Source organism: Enhydra lutris, unplaced genomic scaffold (genome assembly GCF_002288905.1).
Source record: "Enhydra lutris kenyoni isolate GAN:26980312 unplaced genomic scaffold, ASM228890v2 scaffoldscaffold12, whole genome shotgun sequence".
In the NCBI taxonomy this organism is placed as follows: domain Eukaryota; kingdom Metazoa; phylum Chordata; class Mammalia; order Carnivora; family Mustelidae; genus Enhydra; species Enhydra lutris.
The window spans coordinates 13,552,564-13,575,761 of record NW_019154096.1 but is presented as its reverse complement, the minus strand read 5'-3'; the positions used below and the strand labels follow the sequence as shown (position 1 = coordinate 13,575,761).

At 39.2% G+C, this 23,198-nt stretch overlaps 1 protein-coding gene across 2 annotated transcripts in view; it reads right to left on the bottom strand.

Moving 5' to 3' along the window:
* The window catches only part of LOC111144875 (BicC family RNA binding protein 1), a 257,684-nt gene extending 237,087 nt beyond the window's left edge, over positions 1-20,597 (bottom strand). Inside the window, exon 1 of one of the 2 annotated variants that reach the window (XM_022499445.1) lies at positions 20,408-20,597. In XM_022499445.1, coding sequence (XP_022355153.1) covers positions 20,408-20,597 — 190 coding nt within the window. The remainder of the gene's footprint in view (positions 1-20,407) is intronic. The other variant, XM_022499446.1, reaches the window with a different exon arrangement.
* Positions 20,598-23,198: the final 2,601 nt, after the last annotated feature.

Sequence of the window (23,198 nt, the reverse complement as noted above, 5' to 3'; positions counted from 1 at the left end):
CACACACACTTTCTTTCTCCATTTATTGACTGATGGACATTTAAGTTGCTTCCCATCTTTTGGCTACTGTGAATAATGCTCTAATGCTCCAATTAACATGAGAGTACAGCTATCTCTTTGAATGGATATTTTCAATTCTTCTGGATATATATTCAGAAGTAGGACTGCTGGATCATATATGACTCCATTTTTAATTTGTCAGGGAAGCATCATACTATTATCCATAGCAGCTGAGCCATTTTACATTCCCACCAACAGTGCACGAGGTTTCCAATTTCTCCACATCCTTGCCAACACTTGTTATTTTCTGTTTTTTGGATAATGGCCATCCTAATGGCTGTGAGGTGATATTTCATGTGGTTCTAAGCAAATTTTTTTTTATTTTTATTTTTATTTAAATTCAATTAGCCAACATATAGTAATTGCATTTCCTTAATGATCATTTGAGGTTGAGCATCTTTTCGTATTTGTTTGTCACTTGTGTATCTTCTTTGGAGCAATGACCATTCAAAACCATAATCAATTTTTTTATTTGTTTTTCTTACTAAGTTTAGGAATTCTATAATGTGGGTATTAATCCCTTATCAGATACATAGTTTACAAATATTTTCTCCTTTTCTGTAGGTTGCCTGTTGGTTGTTTCCTCTGCTGCAAAGAATTTTTTAAGTTTGATGTCATACCATTTGTCTATTATTGCTTGTGGTGCCTATGCTTTTTGTGTTAAATCCAAAGAGACAAACCCAGTGACATGAAGCCCTTCTGCTATGTTTCTTCTAGGATTTTTATAGTTCCAGGTCCTACATTTAGGTCTTTGAACATTTTGAGCTAATTTTTGTATATGGTATAAGGTAAGGGTCCAAACTTAATTCTTTTGCCTGTGGATCTCTAGTTTCTCTAACACTATTTGTTGAAGAGACTAACCTTTCCCATGGTATAGCGTTGGCACCTTTGTCAAAGATCTTCTGACCATATAAGGGAAGTTTATTTCTAGGTTCTCTGTTGAGTTCTTTTGGTCTATATATCTGTCTTTATGCCAGTACCATACTTTTTGATTACTGTAGTTTTATAATATGTTTTGAAGTCAGAAAACGTGAGGTCTCCAACTTTGTTCTTCCTCAAGACTGATTTCACTACTTGGGGCCCTTCAAGATTCCTTATGAATTTCAGAATTTTTTTATTTCTGCAAAACATGACATTGAGATTTTTTCCCCATAATTTTATTTTTTTATTTTTTTATTATGTTAGTCACTATACAACATTGGTCTTTGATGTAGTGTTCCATGACTAATTGTTTGCATATAACACCCAGTGCTCCATGCAATATGTGCCCTCCTTAATACCATCACCAAGCTAGCCCATTCCCCCTTCCCCCCTCCCCTCTAAAACCCTCAGTTTATTTCCCAGAGTCCATGGTGTCTCATGGTTCTTCTCCCCCTCTGATTCCCCCCCTTCATTTTTGCCTTCTTTCTCCTAATATCCTCCATTACTAGTCCCTTATGATAACTGCCTTTCTCTGCTTGACTTATTTCACTTAGCATTATATCCTCCAGTTCCATCTATGTTGATGCAAATTTTGGGTATTCATCCTTTCTGATGGCTAAGAAAGAAAAACAAAGCTAGGGGTTTCATGTTGCCTGATTTCAAGCTATATTACAAATCTGTGATCATAAAGACAGCATGGTACTGGCACAAAAACAGACACAGATCAATGGAACAGAATAGAGAACCTAGATATGGATCCTCAACTCTATGGTCGAATAATCTTCAACAAAGCAGGAAAAAAGTATCCAATGGAAAAAAGACAATCTCTTCAATAAATGGTGCTGGGAAAATTGGACAGCTATGCATAGAAGAATGAAACTCGACCATTCTCTTACACCATACACAAAGATAAACTCAAAATGGATGAAAGACTTCAATGTGAGACAGAAATCCATCAAAATCCTAGAGGAGAACATAGGCAGTAACCTCTTCAACATTGGCCACAGCAACTTCTTTCAAGACACATCTCCAAAGGCAAAGGAAACAAAAGCAAAAATGAACTTTTAGGGCTTCATCAAGATAAAAACCTTCCTTACAGTGAAGGAAATAGTCAACAAGATAAAAAGGCAACCTAAAGAATGGGAGAAGATACTTGCAAATGACACTATAGACAAAGGGCTGATATCCAGGATCTATAAAGAACTTCTCAAACTCAACACCTGAAAAACCAATAATCAAGTCAAAAACTGGGCAGAAAACATGAGCAGACATTTTTCCAAAGAACATACCCATGGCTAACAGACACATGAGAATATGCTTATTATCATTAGTCATCAGGGAAATTCAAATCAAAGCCACACTGAGATACCACCTTACACCAGGCAGAATGGAAAAAATTGACAAGACAAAAAACAACAAATGTTGGAGAGGTTGTGGAGAACAGGGAACCCTCTTACACTGTTGGCAGGAATGCAAGTTGGTACAACCACTTTGGAAAAGAGTGTGGAGGTACCTCCAAAAGTTAAAAATAGATCTACCCTATGATCCAGCAACTGTACTACTGGAGATTTTGATAGTATTTACAGTGAATCTGTAGATCACTTTGTGTAGTAGGGCATTTTAATAATACTAAGTCTTCCAATCATATATCTTTCCACTTATTTGTGTCTTCTTTAATTTCTTTCACCAATGTTTTACAGTTCTCAATATCCACACCTTTCATCTCCTCAGTTAAGTTTATTTCCTAAGTATTTTATTCTTTTTGATGCTATTGTATTTGGGATTATTTTCTTATTTTTGGATTGGTCATTGTATAGAAATGCAATTTACTTTTGTGTGTTCATTCTGTATCCTAAAACTTTGTGAAATTGCTTATTCAAACAGTTTTTGTGTGTGTGGAATCTCTAGTGATTTCTACATGCAAGATCATGCCATCTGCAAACAAATAATTTTACCTCTTCCTTTCCTATTTGGATGCCCTTTTATTTCTTTTTCTCTACCTGACTGTTCTGGCTAGGACTTTCAGTACCTTATTGAATAGAAGTGGTGAGAATGTGCATCCTGACCTTGGAGGAAAAACTTTCAGTTTTTCACCATTGAGTGATGTTAGCTGTACTTTTCGTATTTGCCCTTCCTTACATTGAGGTAATTCTCAGTTTATTTTTTTTTAAGATTTTATTTATGCATTTGACAGAAAGAGATCACAAGTAGGCAGAGAGGCAGGCAGAGAGAGAGGGGGAAGCAGGCTCCCCGCTTAGCAGAGAGCCTGATACGGGGCTCAATCCAATGACCCTGAGATCATGACCTGAACTGAAGGCAGAGGCTTAACCCACTTAGCAACCCAGGTACCCTTAATTCTGTTTATTGAATGTTTTTTTCATGAAAAGATGATGAATATTGCCAAATGTTTTTTACTACCTACCTGAATCCTGTGGGTTTTGTCCTTCATTCTCTTCATGTGGTATATTACACAGATTGATTTTCACATGTTAAGCCATTCTTGCATTCCAGAAATAAATCTCACTTGGACATGATATATAATCCTTTTAATGTGCTGCTGAATTTAGTTTCCTAATATTTTGTTGAGGATCTTTGCATCAATATTCACTAAGGATACTGGTCTGTAGTTTTCTTGTAGTATCTTTGATTTTAGCATCAGGGGCTTATAGCATGAGTTTGGAAGTGTTCCATCCTCCTCAAATTTTAGGAAGAGATGAAGAACTAGATTCAATCCTTTGTTAAATGTTTGGTATCATTCTCCAAGGAAGCCATCCAGTTTTGGGCTTTTCATTATTGGAAGATTACTTCTGATTCAATCTCCTTACTAGTTAAAGCTCTGTTGAGATCTTTTTTTTTTTTAATCTCTTCATGATTCAGTCTTGGTAGGTCATATATTTTTCTAAATTTACCCATTTATTCTAGGTTATCCAATTTTTTGGCATATAAATGTTCACAGTTGTCCTGTATGATCTTTTTTATTTCTATGGCATCACTTGTAATATCTCCTCTTTCATTTCTGATTTTTGTTTTTTGAGATCAAACTCCCCGATCAAAAGACGTAAAGTAGCTGAATGGATTAAAAAAAATGGCCAACAACAACAACAAAAAAAATGTCCAACTATATGTGGTCTGTAAGGGACTCACTTTAGATATAAAGAATACACAGGCTGAAAGTGAAAGGAAGGGAAAAGATATTTCATTGCAAATGGAAGCTGAAGGTAGTTTTTTTTTTTAATTTTTTGATGAACCTCCATTCTGTTTTCCAAAGTGGCTATCCCAGCTTGCATTCCCACCAGCAGAGTAAGAGGGTTCCCTTTTCTCTGCATCCTCGCCAACATCTGTCATTTCGTGTTAATTTAAGCTCTTCTGACTGGTGTAAGGTGGTATCTCATTGTGGTTTTGATTTGTATTTCCTTGATGCCAAGTGATGTGGAGCATTTTTTCATGTGTTTGTTGGAAATTTACATGTCTTCTTGGGAGAAATGTCTGCTCATGTCTTCTGCCCATTTCTTGACTGGATTTGTTGTTTTTTGATTGTTGAGTTTGATAAGTTCTTTATAAATCTTCGGATAGCAGCCCTTTATCTGTTAACATCATTTGCAAACATCTTCTCCCATTCTGTAGGTTGCCTTTTTGTTTTGTTGACTGTTTCCCTTGCCATTCAGAAGCTTTTATCTTGATGAAATTCCAATAGTTCATTTTTGCTTTTGTTTCTCTTGCTTTTGAAGATGTTTCTAGCAAGAAGTTACTGTGGCCAAGGTCAAAGAGATTGCTGCCTATGTTCTCCTCTGGATTTTGATGGAATCCTGTCTCATGTTTAAGTCTTTTACCATTTTGAGTTTATTTTTGCGTATGGTGTAAGAGAAAGGTCCAGTTTCATTCTGCATATGGCTGTCCAATTTTCCCAATACAATTTATTGAAGAGACTGTCTCTTTTCCATTAGATATTCTTTCCTGCTTTGTTGAAGATTAGTTAACCGTAGAGTTGAGGGTCCATTTCTTGGTTTTTTATGTGTCTCAGTGGGGACAACTTTAGATGGACCTAGTTGGAATCTTTTAAGTTTCTTCCTTCCTTATCTGGGAAGCTTCCTGCCATTGTGTCTTCAAAGAAACTCTCTGCTCATCTCTCTCTTCTCTATAAGGACTCCCATATTGTATAAATTGGACCTCTGACAGTGTCCTATAAGTCCCTCAGACTTTTTTCACATTTCTTATTTTTTTTTCCTTTCATTCCTCTGATGTGATCATTTCAAATGAACTGTCTTTAAGTTCACGGATTCTTTCTTCTGCTTTATCAAGTCTGCTGTTGAACCCCTCTACTGAATTCTTCAATTAATCTACTGAAGCACATTGAGTTTAAGACAATTACTTTTAATTCTTTGTCCACTAATTCATAAATCTCCATTTCTTACGTTTGGTTTCTGAAGATTTTCTTTTTAACACAAAAAGCACTCATGAGTTTATTGATCCTAATGTCATCAGCTACTATAAATTAGAAGCCTATTTGCATTTTTTAAATTTAATTTTATCTTTTTTTCAGTGTTACAAAATTCAATGCTTAAGTACCACACCCAGTGTTCCATGCAATACATGCCCTCCATAATACCCACCACCAGGCTCATCCTACCCCCACCCTCCCCCTCAAAAACCTTCAGTTTGCTTCCCAGTGTCCACAGTCTCTCACGGTTTGTCTCCCCCTCTGATTTCCCCCAACTCATTTCTCTTCTCCGTCTCCCAATGTTATTTTGTTCTTTTGGTTGAGCCATGCTTCCCTGTTTTGTTGTGTCCTTTGTTAATTGCTATTTTTTCTGTTGTCATTTTTGCATTTTAAAAAGGCAGCCACCTCCCCCAGTTTTTATGGACTGGCTTTATGTATTGGAAGACTTTTATCAGTCAGCCTGGCTAGAGATTTTGGGGGCCTTTCAAACCTTTTACAAGGACACATGTTCTCTGAGCTTGTATAATTTTCCAATTAAAGAGGTTTTCCAGTTTATTTTTCATGAAGCATTAGTCTCTTTCTCTCTCTGATGTCTATCTACAGTACTGCAGGTTCTCTGGCACTATCACAGGCTGCTGAGCCTTCCTTTGCTCTCAATAGCCAGGCATCCAAAGTATACCAGTTCCCCATCAGCACTCCATGTCAAGCAACAAAATATAAACAAACCCCTCACGTAGTTCCCCGCTCCAAGAAAACCCTGGAACATTGGACATATGTTCCACTATTCTCTTTTCCTTCCAAGGCACAAGCAGCATATTGGGCTTTTCCTTTTAATTATTAGCTTTACCGGCTGATATAGATGAAATGAAACCACCTTTCTGACCCATTTCAATGCAGCTGTTCTTGCCTTTGCACTTGCCTGGGCATTAATATAATGGCTTTTTGGACTTTATATTATTAAGTCAGTGTTTCTGTAGGGGAGTGAGTTCTGGAGTGTTCTATTCTACCATCTTTCTGACCAAAGACCAGTTTATTTCTGTAATCTCACATTATAACAAATTCAAGGGAAACATACACAACAGCAATGATCAACAATTTATAGTAAAGACTACTCTTTGATTTAGAACAAAGGGTACTGACATCCACTTCTATCTCTCTCTTTCTGAATTTTTTTTCCATTTAAAATATATAAAGCTTTTTTGTATTGTACAGATCATTATATCATCTTACCTCCACTACACTTCATCTCTGATTCCAGTCAAGCTACAGTTAATGACACTATGCAGGAATCAACCCATTTTGTGCTAATAGTATCTCATCTCAAACTTATACCGAACAGACACTTCCCTTCGTGCTCTGGGAGCTTACTGGATACATGCAGGGTCAAGAGTTGTCATACATATGTAACCCAGAGGCGCAGAGAAGGCAAACCTCCTCCTGAAAGACAGAAACTTACAGACAAATACTTCTCCTTTTAGTGTCTTAGATGGGTGATTTAGGGATGTAGTCTCTGTGACTACCAGAAATAGCTGTCACCCTCAGAGGTAACCAAGTCAATAATGCATCATTGTATTGGCTTTGTTTTTTTTTCCTTCCCCATTTGACTCTCCTTATTCCCTCACCTCCTCTTCTCAAATAAACTAGCTATTGTAAGTCTTAGTCTTGAGGGACAGAAGTAGACAATGCCAGGCTAAGAAGCACATTACTTAAGCAGGGCCTTACTCCATGGGATCTCCCTTTCTTTTCCGTTACTGAATATCGGTGGGTTTCCTCTATTCTACTAGACTATATTCCTCTTACAGGTAAAAAGCTTTATTCACTTGTGAAGTCCCATAATATGACCTCATGATTTTTTTTCAAACACAGTAATTGCCCATTGGGTTTTTCAGATGGCCTCATTATTCCTAATGATTTATAATAAAAGACAATTTTCACAAGCTTGAGAGCTAATCATTTATGCAGATCTTCCTTCAAATTCAAATCCATTTTTATAATATTTTGTTGCTGAAGCCTAAATGTTTTGACATAGTCAAATGCAATTTTCATAGATAACAGCATCTCAGATGTCCATTCACTGACAGTAAATATATTTTTGAAGGCAGCTTTCTATTTAGGTGACAATATGATTGCCAGCAATGCTTTACTAAATTATAAAGCCCTGTCCTCTCCCCACCAAAAAAGCCTCTATATATCTATGCTAATCTTGAGTTTCCTTTACCAATATTAGAAGATAATTAAGAAAAATATTCCTCCTGAATTAAAATAAACATTTCTTTATATGAGTCCTCCTGCAACACTCAAGCTAAACATTTTTCTAGCTTTTTTTTTTTTTCAGCATAACAGTATTCCTTGTTTTTGCACCACACCCAGTGCTCCATGCAATCCGTGCCCTCTCCAATACCCACCACCTGGTTCCCCCAACCTCCCACCCCCCGCAGCTTCAAACCCCTCAGATTGTTTTTCAGTCCATAGTCTCTCATGGTTCACCTCCCCTTCCAATTTCCCCCAACTCCCTTCTCCTCTCTAACTCCCCTTGTCCTCCATGCTATTTGTTATGCTCCACAAATAAGTGAAACCATATGATAATTGACTCTCTCTGCTTGACTTATCTCACTCAGCATAATCTCTTCCAGTCCCGTCCATGTTGCTACAAAAGTTGGGTATTCATCCTTTATGAAGGAGGCATAATACTCCATAGTGTATATGGACCACATCTTCCTTATCCATTCGTCCGTTGAAGGGCATCTTGGTTCTTTCCACAGTTTGGCGACCGTGGCCATTGCTGCTATAAACATTGGGGTACAGATGGCCCTTCTCTTCACTATATCTGTATCTTTGGGGTAAATACCCAGTAGTGCAATGGCAGGGTCATAGAGAAGCTCTATTTTTAATTTCTTGAGGAATCTCCACACTGTTTTCCAAAGTGGCTGCACCAACTTGCATTCCCACCAACAGTGTAAGAGGGTTCCCCTTTCTCCACATCCCCTCCAACACATGTTGTTTCCTGTCTTGCTAATTTTGGCCATTCTAACCGGTGTAAGGTGATATCTCAATGTGGTTTTAATTTGAATCTCCCTGATGGCTAGGAAACAATCAAGAAAACAAAGAGGCAACCCACGGAATGGGAGAAGATATTTGCAAATGACAGTACAGACAAAAGGCTGATATCCAGGATCTATAAAGAACTCCTCAAACTCAACACACACAAAACAGACAATCATATTAAAAAAAAAAAATGGGCAGAAGATATGAACAGACACTTCTCCAATGAAGACATACAAATGGCTATCAGACACATGAAAAAATGTTCATCATCACTAGACATCAGGGAGATTTTTCTGGCTTTTTAAATCAGATCATTATAATCAAGCAATTTAAAAGATAACAATTTCTTGCCAAAATATTGATTTTGCTTTAAAAAGCTCAGAATATGATAAAGGAACCAACTCAAAAAACACATAATACAAGCTTCAGTGGTCCTCTATACAAGATAAATAATGTGTTACTTCTCAATAATGAAGAAGAAATTAAAACAATTCTGAAAATACTTAAACTTTGGACATAGTTATCTTTTTAATTCAGATTTTACTCTAATGAACATTATTACATTTCCCTACTATGTTTCTCTAATGGTTTATATGACATGTTTAAATCTTGGCACATTAAGCTTGCTAACTGGACATGATACAAAAGAAGGAAAATGTTACAAAAAGACGCTACTTGGGGAAGCACATGATCACCTTCGTTCATCTAACACAGTTAAGTCAACACCAACAAGTTTCAACTATGGTTAGCATTGCCATTCCTGTACAATTACTGTAGAAAACCTTAAATTAAAGAAAAAAGAAAACCTTAAATTAGGGTAACATCAAACCCACAAAACACTGTAAACCTGACTGCCAAGATGTCAACAGAGCTCACACAGTCAGCTGTCTTGTGAGTACTTGCTCCTCCAAACCAAGATACTCCAACTGTCTTCATTCCACCCTCCTCCCCCATCTGTTGTGAATGCTAATGTGTGGTACTCATCAAGGCAAATTCCTACCCAAACTGCTCATGTACGTGAACTCAGCTTCCACCACTGCAATCCATCCACTATTGGGCTTTTATTATATACTGTACAAAAAAACTCAGAATACTAAAACTGGGAAAGATTTTAGGGAAATCTAATCCAAAACCCTGAGAGGTTAAATGACTTACACAGTGTCAACACAGTGTCAATGGCAAGGCTGGATCACGAACTCAAGTTGCCTGATTCCTGGTTACCCACTCTTCTGAGAGGAATGGTTTATTTCCTTCTAACCAAAAATATGTCAGTGACTATCCTAGTGCCATGAGCAAACTAACATAAAAGACCACTTATTACAAGAACAGATGGTCTCTTCTCTGAGACGCTTCAAAAATCACATTTAAACAAGTATCTGGAGATGTATTCTAATAAGAAAAAGATAATCCAGTATCTATAACTAACTAATTCTACTAACCTTGACAAATTTCAATGTATAAAACTAATCCAAATCAGACACAGATACAAATTATTCAACATTTACCTCACTTGAATTACTTTGCATACTCTTATTCAAAACTCTGCACTAATATACTATCACTAATAGTAAAACATTCTACACAGCTCCTAGACTAAAAGTAAAGGAAGACCCCCTTACATGTGGACAATTACTTTGCCTTATTTAGATGAGGCAGAAATGTTGGTATTTCTGAAGGCCAAGCATATGCCCTACCTTTAAAGTTCCATTCCAGGAAGTCAGTGCCAGGTCCATAGCCCAAAATAGGCAGTTTTTAATCCAGCTCCACCATGGGTCATTTATTCTATAAACACAGCACTGGACTAGACGTTGGAGAGGAATAGGAGATGAATTTGAAACATACAGACCACCTACAGGGAACCAACTGTAAGCCAACTTGACATCCATTACTATATCATCTTCACCTCAGCCCTGGGTGAGAGATATTATTATCCCTGTTCATGAAGAAAATAGAAAAGTTAACCAAGGCTACTAGAAGGCAGAGCTTTGGAACATGTGCAGTCTCACCAAGAATTCTAAACCAACTGCATACCTATCACCACATTCCTCTGCCTTTCAGCAGGGAACCAGAGAAACACTAACCTATTCTGGAGTATAGTTCAGCATCTTAGATCCAGATTTGGTATATCTCCACACTGCATAAGAGTTTCAACTCTACAACAACCTTGAGAAGAAAAGTACTATCTAGATCCACAAAGAATTCCAAAAAGAAACCTACTCCCCAAGTTTAAAGTGTTTATAGTCTTTCTGTCAGTACAGTACAGATCCCAACAGCACGAGTATCTCCTAGATTGCTGCATGAGAGGTGGAGGTGACTGAACACGCCTAAAGCACTGGCAGGCAGAGTGTCTCATACAAATAATTAAAGTTGGCTGCTGCTTTCAAAATCACTACCATTCTTCAGTAACCATACTCCTCAAAATTTTTCCCTCAGAATAAAGTTCCAAAGGAGGAAAAAAAAATACAATTCACATTTACTACAACATATTCTATAACTGTAAAAATTTTTTGACCAAATGTACTATTATTCAACTGCAAAATTTTAATTTTGAAAACTGCTTAGAAATACAGAAACGGGAACCTGGGTGGCACAGTCGGTGAAGCATCTGACTCTTGGTTTCGGCTCTGGTCATGATTGCGGGGTCATGAGATGGAGCCCCAAGTCAGACTCCATACTGAGTGGGAAGTCTGCTTGAGACTCTCTCTCTCCTCGGGTCCCTCCCCACCCCACCCCCACTGCTGGGCTCTCTCTCTCTTTCCAAAATAAATAGCTCTTTAAAAAATACATAAAAACAGTTAATATATTAGATTAAAATACTAAATACAAAATAGTAGCTAATGATATAGCATGAACTACATAAACTCTATGCAAATAGTCAAAGACTGTATGTCAAGATTATATTTAAAAGCAGAAAAGTAAAAATAGCTGTCAGGACAGTGAGATTACTGATGATTATTTTCATTCTTGAAAAGTTTCCTTCATACCGCTTTTGAAATTTCTATAACAAATGTGTCCTTTTAAATTATTTTATAATACATTAAATAGGTATCTAACTTAATGGGAATCTGTAAGAAAATTAAATTTATTCTGAGCCTACTGCACAATAATAAAGATAATATATTCCCCTATAGGAATATACAGGTTTGGGCTCTTCCTAAGTCCCATACAATACACTAAACAATGCTGTGCCAGTTATAAATTATGCTCCTAGACTAAAATGCTTCAAGATGGTCTAACATGGAGAAAGTATTTCAAGGACAAAGCAAATCAAAGAAAGATAAGGATCTGAATCTTTCTAATTTTGACCGTAACCATGAAGCCATGTAGCTAAGGTTTCTCAAAGTATAGCCCTAGGATCACGACCTAGAGTCACAATGAGATTCTTTTCAAAATGCAGATTCCAACCGCCACAGAAATCCTCCAGCCTACACAATCAGACTCTCCAGCATAAGCCCAGAGTTTGCCTTCTTGCACAATATTCCCAGATGATTTTTATGCACACAGATTTTAAGAACTATGGATCTGCAGACATGTTAATCAGGTAAAATAAATACCTTTTAAAATTTTCAGTGAAAGAAACATATAGAACTCTTGACTCTGGATAGGTAATTCAATTACATCCTAATTTCTCACAATTAACAGCTTAAACAAGTCAGGCTGTAAGTTCACAGGCATGAGGAGTAGACATCCTGCAAATCTGTTGTCTCTTCTGCCTCACCTGTCAAAGTTTCCAGAAAATAATTTTGTGCACTTTAACAGGAGTCTTAAGCGAGCCATGCCCTTTGCCCAAAAATTTCACTAGTAAGAATTTTTCCTACAAGAATATTCAAGGGTGCAAACAAGGTTTTTAGGCAAGAGTGTTTGGGACAGCAGTATTAATATTCACCATTTGCCATTTTTCTGAGTATATGCAGTGTATCTGGCCCTGGGGCTTACACACAGTATTTCTAACCCTCAGTAGTTTTATCCCCACTGTAGACAGAAAAAGACTAGGATGCAGAGAAGTTACTTACTTGCCTAGGCAGGTTAGTTTTTAACCTGCCCAGGATCTGAATCTCGGGCAGTATGAGTAAAAACATCCGGCTCTACCCACTCCCCACCCTGTGAAATGTTTTAAGATGTCATAATGTTTAAGCAAAGTATGATATATCAAGGTGATATTTTATATCCATTTAAAACCATGCTCTTCAAAAATCTTTAATGAGATGGAAAATACTCATGACACAATGGTAAGTGAAAAACTGGGTGTGATTCCAATTTAGAATGTAGGGGACACAAAACACGGAACCATATCTATCTTACCTATCTTGGTTTTGTCTGCATCCCCAAAGCCTAATGCTAACAATGTACCTGATACACAGTGGGAACTCAATATCTGTTATAAAAATAAATTATGTGTCAGCATATTTTTTAAAGCCCAGAAAATAATTCCCAAAATATTATCAGTGGTTATTGTTAGATTTCCAAAACACAATAGTGGTTATTGCTAGATTAAGAAGACTTCTGGTTTTTCTTTTTTATATCTGTTTGTACTTTCAAGTATTCTATAAGTTTATATTACTTTCATAATGAGAAAAAAAACCACAATGACTAATTTTCAAATCTTATGTTTGACCATCTCCCTATACAAGAGATACAAGTAAGCTTCAGATAAACTCAATATGCAGACTAATGTGTGGTTTACCTTACTCACTGTAACAGAGAAATTTCTTCAAATCTACAAGGTGAGAATTACCTTTTTCTATGCCAGCATCATAAATACCAGTGGGAGTAACAAGTATTAAACTTGTTACAAATAAATGTTTTCATTATCTACAGTCATTAGTAGCTTAGGAGGTAGGAAATGGATTTATAAATATATAGCATCCACAAAATGTTTCCATTAATAGTTTGTGTATTTCAGATACTGCCCTAAATGTTAGTACCATAAGGATTAAAAATCAATTGGTGGGAGAAAAAAAAAGAAAGAAAGAAAGAAAAAGAAAATCAATGTCGTGGCTTCTGCAGTATAGCAAGGGTTTCTTGCCAAGGTCATCCCCTATACACAGCAAGAGCCACTATAAATTAGCATTATAATTGTGTCTCATCCCATCAGCAATTATTAAGCATTTTACATAAAGGAAAATACATGGTCACTGTACCCATGCATTTTTTAAGCAATACATTTTAGAATAAAGCCAAGAATGAGCCAACCGGTGTATTTTATTAGCTCATCACTCTGAACAATTTCAAACACCAAAGCATGGCACATATCTGATGGTAATTCTACTGTCAAACTGCGTCCAAAATGACTTCATCTTCTGAACAAACTCTGGCTTTCTTGGCCAGATTATACTGCAATAACCAATCTCCAAAAAGCCAAAAGGACAGAAGCATGAACTACACTGAACCTGTCAATTCAAAAAGCAATTTGAGATGGGTGATAGGCGGGAAGGAAAAGAGAAAAGATATCATGGAGTAATAAAAGGGAAAATGGGCATTTTTATTGTTGTGTAATTTTCGATTAAAAAAAAACTGACATGGAGAAAACAGTGGAGGAAAAAAGGCAATTACATTACTTAATGGGCCTAGGTTCTGTTTGTAAAAGCAGTAACAGGATGAGAACAGCTCTATATGATCAAGGATATTTTGTCTTTGGAATTTAAGTTTATTCCTGGATTATGCCAAGAAAGAAATTCCACCTACCTATAACATTACCAAATAATCTAAATTGCTAGGGATTATCAATGCAGACCAGTCGCCAATACAAGTAAGCTTCTGCTTCAGTCACAACTTCGAATTTTTGTCACAATCCCCACTTCCCCATCGTGGGGAAACCGGGTTAGATCCATTGTGCCTCCCCTTTTTCCCTCGCCTACTTCTGTTAGAGAAGCTGGAAAAGCAGTTACAGTCCCAGAATCTCATGTAGCAAAGAGCGACCAAAGAAATACAGATGGAAGTTTCAGGAGAGAGATTCTTCCTCAAAATCTTGAATAGAAAACAATGTTTCCTCCATTCCCCTGCACAGACCCCGGACGCACCTCCAGGAACGGACAGCCAGTCTAGAACAATGAGGCCAAAAGCCAGAGAGTGGGGATGGCAGAGGTGAGGAGAGTAGTCGGTCACTGGGCTCCTTGAGGACCCTGGGGCAACTATTGGGGCTTAGACCTCTTACCTCCAGATTTTGTGTCAGGTGAGGAAAATAAACCCCTGGCTTGTTTAAGCCGCCCTGTGTTCGGTTTTCTGTTAGTCACAGCCAAATAGATTCCTGCTCATTAAAATCATCAATATGACAAACCTTTCTATGTTTTAACTTATCAATGATCAACTTCACCAAAACCCCACAAGCCTTTGCAAAATTAAGACTTACTGTGAGTACCTGCATTGACCAAGAGTGCTTACTCACTGCCCTGGAGGCCAGGGACATACACCCACCTGGTTTTATCCTTACAGGATCCTAGGAGAGGCAAAGTTAAGACCCCAATCCAGGCCAGTCTGACAGCAGTTCCTGAGCTCTTTACTGAGGAGCTACATGATCTCTGATGGACTTTTTTACTGTTTATAAAGCAATTTTAACCTTCAAGTCTGAGCTCAACCTCAACTACAATTGTCCTAACTAACTTTCCGATTGGAGAAAGACTTGTAAAAAATAAATAACCCCTTCCCCAAAACAAAAGGGATACACACGTAGTTTTTTTTGAAAACCTGGCGAGCATTTGCTCTTTAGTGTTTTGAAATCTTTATCACACAGCACAGAGCTGTGGCTATACTGACATCCACCAAGCACCATGAGCCTAGCACTGGGTTAAGTATTTCACGTGCATCATCTTATTCAGTGCTCACAACATTTTACAAGTGAGCAAACAGAACACGTCTGGGCACAGACTTTGAAAAAAGCCTCTTTCTAGACACCAGTGGATGACAAGTTCAAAGCAACATAAAACTAGAAAGGAAACGGATTTTGCTGCTCGTCTTTTGTAAAAGTATCAGAAGTGAATGGCTCAGGACCCTTCAAAGAATGAAAAATACTCAAGGCAAGGACAACTAACAAGGGCATAAAGCTCTCTCACCCTGAGCGAAACCTAAAATTCCACAGTCATGTCTAATACAGCTTTACTCAGTATATACTCAACCACCTTTACAAGAAGCTAATATACTCATCACAGTGTAAGCTGCCAGGAAGGTCAATAATATTTAAATAGCTATGAATATTTATTTATCATAAGACCATTTAACTTCTTTTCCAATACACTTGATTTTCATTTGCAATATAAAAATGTGCATTTTATGAACTATGGTTTATAATGAACAGTTATCATTCATTTATTCAGCATTGCCTACATGGCCAGCACTGTGATGCTTTACATACATGATTTTTGTCTTAATCATCACAAGCACCTCAAGATGCTAGAATTATTAATACCCCCTTTTATTTTGTGACTGATTCACTGACTGATGGGGGGAGGGCAGAGGGACAGAGAGAACCCCAAGCAGGCTCCACACCCAGCACGAAGCCCACTGCAGGGCTCAATCTCACAACCCCGAGATGAACGAGCCAAAATCAAGAGTCGGATGCTTAAGTGACTGAGCCACCCAGGTGACCCAACACCCACTTTCAGACAGAGGGCCACAGGTGAATTTTCCCAAACTCCCTATTAGAAGGCAACATCAAGATCTGGCCCAGCGCCCTGTGATTTTAACCCCTAAGCTTCATAAAGTTTGGTTTATTCCTGTTGTATTAGCCTTAATCGAACATTAGCTAGAAACCTGTATCAAGCTTAGCTCTTACTTATCTTCACTTTCAGTTCTCCCCAATTTTCATGTATTTGTGCTTTGTATTTCTCCCACAAAATACCTAAAACATAGGACCATCTTCACTAAAGATTCACTTCACTTGCTGAATTAAAGAGATAACATAATTGCTGCTCTTACTTTTAATCAATGATGTGTTGACAACCTATTTTAGTGGCTACTTCTGCTACGCAAGCCAGAAGTAAATGATCCCTATTGTGCCTATCATTGTAAAAATGCAACATGGTTTTTAAAGTCTTTAACAGCAATATCCTAAAAGCCCACCAGATGTCAACCTCAGTTCATAAAAATAGGCCATTTCCCACCTGTAACACTTCCTTCTATGATGAAACAAGGGATTCAGAACTTTGAAAATGGCTATGCTTCTAAATTGTATGTAGGAATTTTTAATTGTATGGCATGCATGTATGTTTTGTAAGTTAAGAAGAAAAGTGTAACAGTAAGATGTAAAACAACCAAAAAGACAGAGAGAAAGAAAGAAAGAAAGAAAGAGAAAGAAACATACATATACAAATTCCATGTTTGCCTCTCAGACCTCTAGCAAACACCAAGACTATTTCTGACTCTTCTGACCTATTTATTTCCTACTTTCCCCCAGACTTTCTTCTATACTATTCTCCTCCTCCTCTTTGCATACCATAAGTCACATTTAATTGACTTAAATGAATCAATACTATTATTTCACATGAGGCATGAACTCTGAAGTTTGAAAATCAGTATTAAATAAATTAAAAAACAATTTTTCTTTACGATTAAACAGTGCTGTCCATGGTATGCATTCCAAGGCTGACCATAAACTTCAATAAACTTGAAAATAATTCTCATTTATAAAACCACTGACTAATAAAATTGATAATCTTCATTTAGATAAAAATGTCAGATACTCTGCAAGACTGTTCCAAAGTGGTTATCAGACAAAAAAAGATAAAGAAAAAAAAGAAAAGAGAAAAGAAAAACTAGCAATTTTTCCCTACATTTTCAGCCTGGTGGTTTTTATGTATATAAATTATTTTGGGATTCATTGTTCACCCAAGAATGGTATTTCATTTCTTTGATCAGTGCCCTACTGCCCATATTTTAACCTCACTGAATTTTTGGTCCATTGCGTAGAAGAAATTCTCTACTAATAAAAATGCACCCATTAAAGATTAACTTGCCCCCAGGACAGTCTCTCTAGAAACAAATTCCAAGCATTATAATCACTAATTTGTACTATGTAGACTTAAAGACAGATAATCTTATTTACCCAGATTTAAACTGGAAAGCTGCATATATTTTAAGGCAATTATGAAAAGAAAAATGGCAAACCCGATTCACATAATCAGAAATCCAATCAGGCAAATACTTTTACTTACTTGGCACTTTTCAAAAGAAAAAGTTTTATACCGAATAATATCTAACAATATTAGAATATTTATTGACTTGCCAATCTTCCTATCTTGGTCTCTATTTTACTTCCACAATATGAAATTGCAGAATTTTTTGGTTCTCCAAATAATTAAGTATACACTATATGTCAGAAATTGTAATGGGCACTGGAAATCTTTTGTATCTATGCTGTAATATTTATTATTAATAATAATAATAACATCTAAAATATATTAGGCTGTTATTTGTCAAACAGCGTTTTAGCTTATCAGGCACTGTACCTTTTAATTCTCACAAAACCCCAACAGAAATACTATTATCAGTCCCATTTAGAGATGGGCAAACTGAGACAAAGGCCCAGAAACTGTCCCAATGTTTGTAGGATATCAACCTAGGTCTGAATGATGCCAGTGGCCACTCTCTGTATAATCCCCTGGCTTAAAACAATGAGACACAGGATTATTTTTGGTTCAGGAAAACCAGTCTCGTTCCTTCAAACATAGTAGTTCTATATAATTTAACACTAGGAAGCATGAATCACAAAATGCCTTGGTACACTGTGTACCACATTCTATTGCCAAACAAGTTCAAAATTTACTTTCTCGGAAGGCATAATTCACTTATTGGTGATTTCTGGAAAGTTAATCAAAACCCTATGTTCAATCATTAAAGAATTCTTTGGGGCTGAAATGTAAATATTTCACTATACATTGATTGTTGAAGAAACGTTGCCTCTGTTAGTGTTAGGACTTCTTGTGAAAGAAACTTTATCACTGAAGCAATTTTAAACCACCTCTAAGGGAGAGTAGCTAAGGGAGCAGCCTTCAAATTTAAGAAATGCTTCACCCATATTTCATTTTATTCTAGAGGAAAATTAATTAATTCAAAAAAAGAGGGGCACCTGGGTGGCTGGCTCAGTGAGTTAAAGCCTCTGCCTTCGGCTCAGGTCATGATCCCAGGGTCCTGGGATCGAGCCCCACATCAGGCTCTCTGCCTGGCGGGAAGCCTGCTTCCTCCTCTCTCTCTGCCTGCCTCTCTGCCTACTTGTGATCTCTGTCTGTCAAATAAATAAATAAAATCGTTAAAAAAAAAAAAAAAAAAGAAAGAAAGAAATCCACTTCCAAAGCTCAGAGGGCTGCCTAGAAACTAACATCGCTGTCACTCTCTGTGCATGCACAAATGGAACAGGTAAGGAAGACATAGTATTATTAGAAGATCCATCTTTCACATCATCCCAAACTCATGTAGGAAACAATCTCATAATATTTTTCTGAATAAATTTAATATTTTGTTTTAGAATCAGAAGTTAGTCAAAAAGAACCATGGAACAAATTAAACAACTAAAATGAATTGAAATACAACTTTAATTTCCAAATCCTCTATAACTTAATTTTTAAATCCACTATACGATATTCTTATTTGAACAGTTTATTACAAAAGTAACTCTCCTAGAAACATTATATAATTTAAGGAGGAAAAAAGAGAGAAAGAGACAGACATGATAAGCACTAGGGATGTTTATCAGTAAAAATAAGCAACAAGGGAGCTCATCCAAAAATCCCAGCCAAACACTCCTGCTATTTGTTTCTACCAAGTTATTGTCTTGGAAAACATGTTGTTCTCTCTTAAAATAACCTGCTTAATTGTCTTTAAAAGCCACTGCATTTCCAGGGAGGGCTAAATAGCTCCGATGTTGTGATGCACTGACTGATAAAGTCCAAATAAGTTATGCACAAAGCGACAGAAGAAAGTTGGAACCGCCAATCCTATCTTGATATAAAGACACTGGCTACTGAATGAACCCACCATACACCCTTAGTCAAATTAATGCCTGGTCCTCTACAGTATTTTAAGAATGACAGCCATTCAAACCATCATATTTTTCGGATGAGGGAAATGACCACACTGGTGACTTACAGGTAGGCGAGTAATTAACATTTTTAAGGAAGGCCAAAATTACCTTGGACATTTTAGCGTTCACTCTAAGAATTCCAATCCTCCCATTAACACTCAGAATTTGTCTCCAGTCCTAAAGCTGTTATGCCTGGGAAAGTCCCAGAGAAACTAGGGGGGAAAAAATTGTGTAAGACAGACTCTCATAATACAGGAAGATTTTTATGAACTGAGTGTAACTCAAGATGTGTTTTATAAGCCTGTCAGGAGATGAACACACAGTGTCTTCCAACCCAGCAGCACTGCCCTGACACAGCCCCCAGGCTCTGGCTCTTTACCCCCATCCAGGCCCCTTTTACTCCAGAGTGGAGGGTGGGGGGCGGGAACTCCTATCTTAAGCCCTGACATCTGCGGCGTTTCCCAATAGCTAAACAAGGCCCCTCAGCTGGAGGAAGCGGATACTGACAGGAGGAGAAACAGGGACAGAGCGCTAGAATTCAAGGCTATCAAGAAGTGGGGATACAGTCACGCATACTCTGTGCGGCCGCAGTGGGTCCTGATGGCACAGCTCAGGTATCGAGACTAAAGTTAGCATCTCCAAAGTATCGAAGTGAACACAACTGGGACGCACCGGTACAAACCCGGCCTTTGGCTTTTCTAAAGCGGGTCAAGTTAGCACAAGACTCCCGGTGCCTGGAGACCTGAGAGGCGTGGAAGGGTGGAGAGTCCCGCGAGGTCTCCACTCCTTGGGTGTCCTGCGGCTTCGCGGGAGAGGAGACCGGGAAACTACGTCGACTATGGGCTGGGGTGGGGAGCTGGGAGCAGAGCGGGGATGTCCGGGAAGAAGTGCGGACTCGGTCCGGGAGACCGAGAACGTGGGGGGATGCCTACCTTGTAACATGGCCTCAAGTTTCTTCCTGTCCACTCGGAAGCGCTCCTCGCTCCACTCGGGGCTATGCAGGGGCGCCCCGGCGACCAGGTCGTCCTCGGAGCCGGGCATGGGCGAGTCAGTGCTGCGTTCGCTGTTGGAGCCCGGGTCCGAGTGCGCCGCCAGGTAGCCGGGCTCGCCCTGGGCGGCCATGGTGGGCGCGCGGTGCTCGGGCTCCGGCTCCGGCTCCGGCTCCAACTGTGGCCGCCGCTCCGCCTGCGCCCCCGCCTGCGCCGCAGCCTCCGCTTGCAGTCCGGGCTCGACTGGCTCCCCGCGACGCGGCGCTAGCTCGTCCCCCGGCAGCCGCCCACGCCGCCGCCAACGCCGCCGCCACAGAGCCCCCGGCGCATCCCAACCCCGAGAGCCGCCCGCCGCCCAGAGTCCCGGCCCGGATTCTGGGCCAGTGACTGCGCCTCCCCCTGCCAGCAACGCCCGAGCGGAATGAGCACGCCGCGCCGCCCGCGCCTCCATCCGCAGGGCTCCGGCGCCCCCTCCCCGCCCGCCGCCCCCGCCGCCCTGCGCTCATTGGCCCCGCCGGCCCACGGGGAGCCGCGGCGGGCGGGCGGGCGGGCGGAGCGCCCCTGGCGCTCGAACACACTCGCGCGCGCACACTCACCACGTACACACTACTGCTTTTCTGCACTTACTCGTACAAAACTTGTCCCGCCCGTATACTTTCATGGTTCTTCAAACACAGACACTCACCAGGTTTAAAGCACACTTTCCGAACGCACACCAAATGCACACGTAATTCCCCTTCTGTTTACATACACACACTACACGCTGTAACTCACAATCCCGGTCGGTCCCAGAAGTTTGAAACAAGAGGAGGGAGAAAGGAGAAGACTAGCGGAAGAAACAATGTCCATCTCTTGCAGACATCATTGTGGTCATTGCTTTCACGCAGTTCATTCCTCCGCTCAAGTTCAAACCCAGATCACTCCTCTTATCACAGCAAAATGGTCAGCTGCAGAAGAAGTGGACAAGAGGCTTACTCTTTATCGTGAGGAAAGGGGTTTTTTTCCTTGAATGAAGTGAGGAGGGAGTCATTTTCTATGTGATTCTCAAGGAAAAGATTCAGCTTGATTTGAAAGGGGGAAGGCAGGGTGGCAAAGAAAAAAAGCCTCTCAGGGGGAAAGGGTGGTTAGCTGAATCCAGTTGGCATCTAGGCAGTCTGTTTTGTCAGGGACCGAGGATGGTTCTCTGTTTTCAAGGTCAGTCTCATAGAGGACCAGCAAATGACCCTATGATCCTAACTGCCCAGGCCAACCCACCCGCTGCCACTTGTAAACTTGGACTTGAAGCACCGGGGAAGAAACTTGTTTGCACCAGGAATGCTCTTGGAACTCCATTTTGCGTTCCCACTGATTCATCCCTGGTTGTTTTGTTTTGCTTTGTTTACTCTTTTAGAGGGTGGGGTTTGGAATGGGAAAGCAGTCTGTTACTGTGTCACAGAGGGAAGCTTATTGGCTTACACAAGGGGCAAGTTACACTTAGGGTCAATAGAAACTCGTATAGGTTCAGTTGCCTAGTTAACAAGAATTGATTGTGCCGTGTACTGTCCTGTACTGACAGATGAGGTAATTAAGACTCTGGGAAGTCAAGTGACACGACTAAGGTCACATAACATCAAATAATGGAGACAAGAATCAAACCCAGGTCCATGTACCTGGCAAATAATTTCCACAAAACCCTACCTTATTGAGCAGAAAACCTTCCTGCTCAGAATCACCTTCTGAAAAACTGGGAGCAGATATACAGCTTAACTGCTTGATTGACTACCATGTGTTCCTTCTCTGAACTTATTAATTACTGTGCAAAGCACTAACTTAAACACCAGAACAGGTTATCAAGGAGCCTTCCATCAGGGATGTTTACCATCTATTTCTGTCAAGAAAGATTTGGGGAGAGGGGCTCCTGGGTGGCTCAGTGGGTTAAAGCCTCTGCCTTCGGCTCAGTTCACGATCCCAGGGTCCTGGGATCAAGCCCTGCATCGGGCTCTCTGCTTCGCAGGGAGCCTGCTTCCTTCTCTCTCTTTCTGCCTGCCTCTCTGCCTACTTGTGATCTCTGTCTGTCAAATAAATAAATAAAATCTAAAAAAAGAGAGAAATATTTGGGAAGAACCTGGAATATGCTAGATAGTGTGTTAGGCCGGAAGAAGAGTTATCAAAAACAAACACAATCCCTAAGCTCCTGGAGCTAACATTCTATCTAGAAAGATAGAATATTGATCTAAATAAATAAATCATTCAAAAAATATAAAATTGCACCTATATTAAGCATTACAAATAAGAGACTCAAGATAGGAGAAAATCTAGTAATGGAGTATTTGAATTCAATCAGAGAGGTCAGTGGAGGCTTGTCAGAGAAAATGACTCTGGGGCTGAATAGAAGTTTGAGAAGAATTTGACTGGGCAAGAAAGAGGAGAGTGAGGCCTTCCCTTCAAATGACTATTTGATCATCCTAACATCCCTGAAGACAGATATTGAAATTATCCTTGTTTTCCAGTTGGGGAAACTTAGGTATGGGAGGTAAAATAACTAATTTTACAACTAAGTAAATTATAAAATTATAAATTATAAAATCAGGATTTGAACCCAGGAAGTCTCCCTTGAAAATTAGACTTTGGTTACTCTATGCTTAGCCACTAAGCTGTATTGGCTCTCAACAGGATCAGCATAAGCAAAGATCCTGTGGTGGGAGGAGTCAGTGTACATTTCTTCAGTGGAGGACCAAAAAAGAAATCAGCAAAG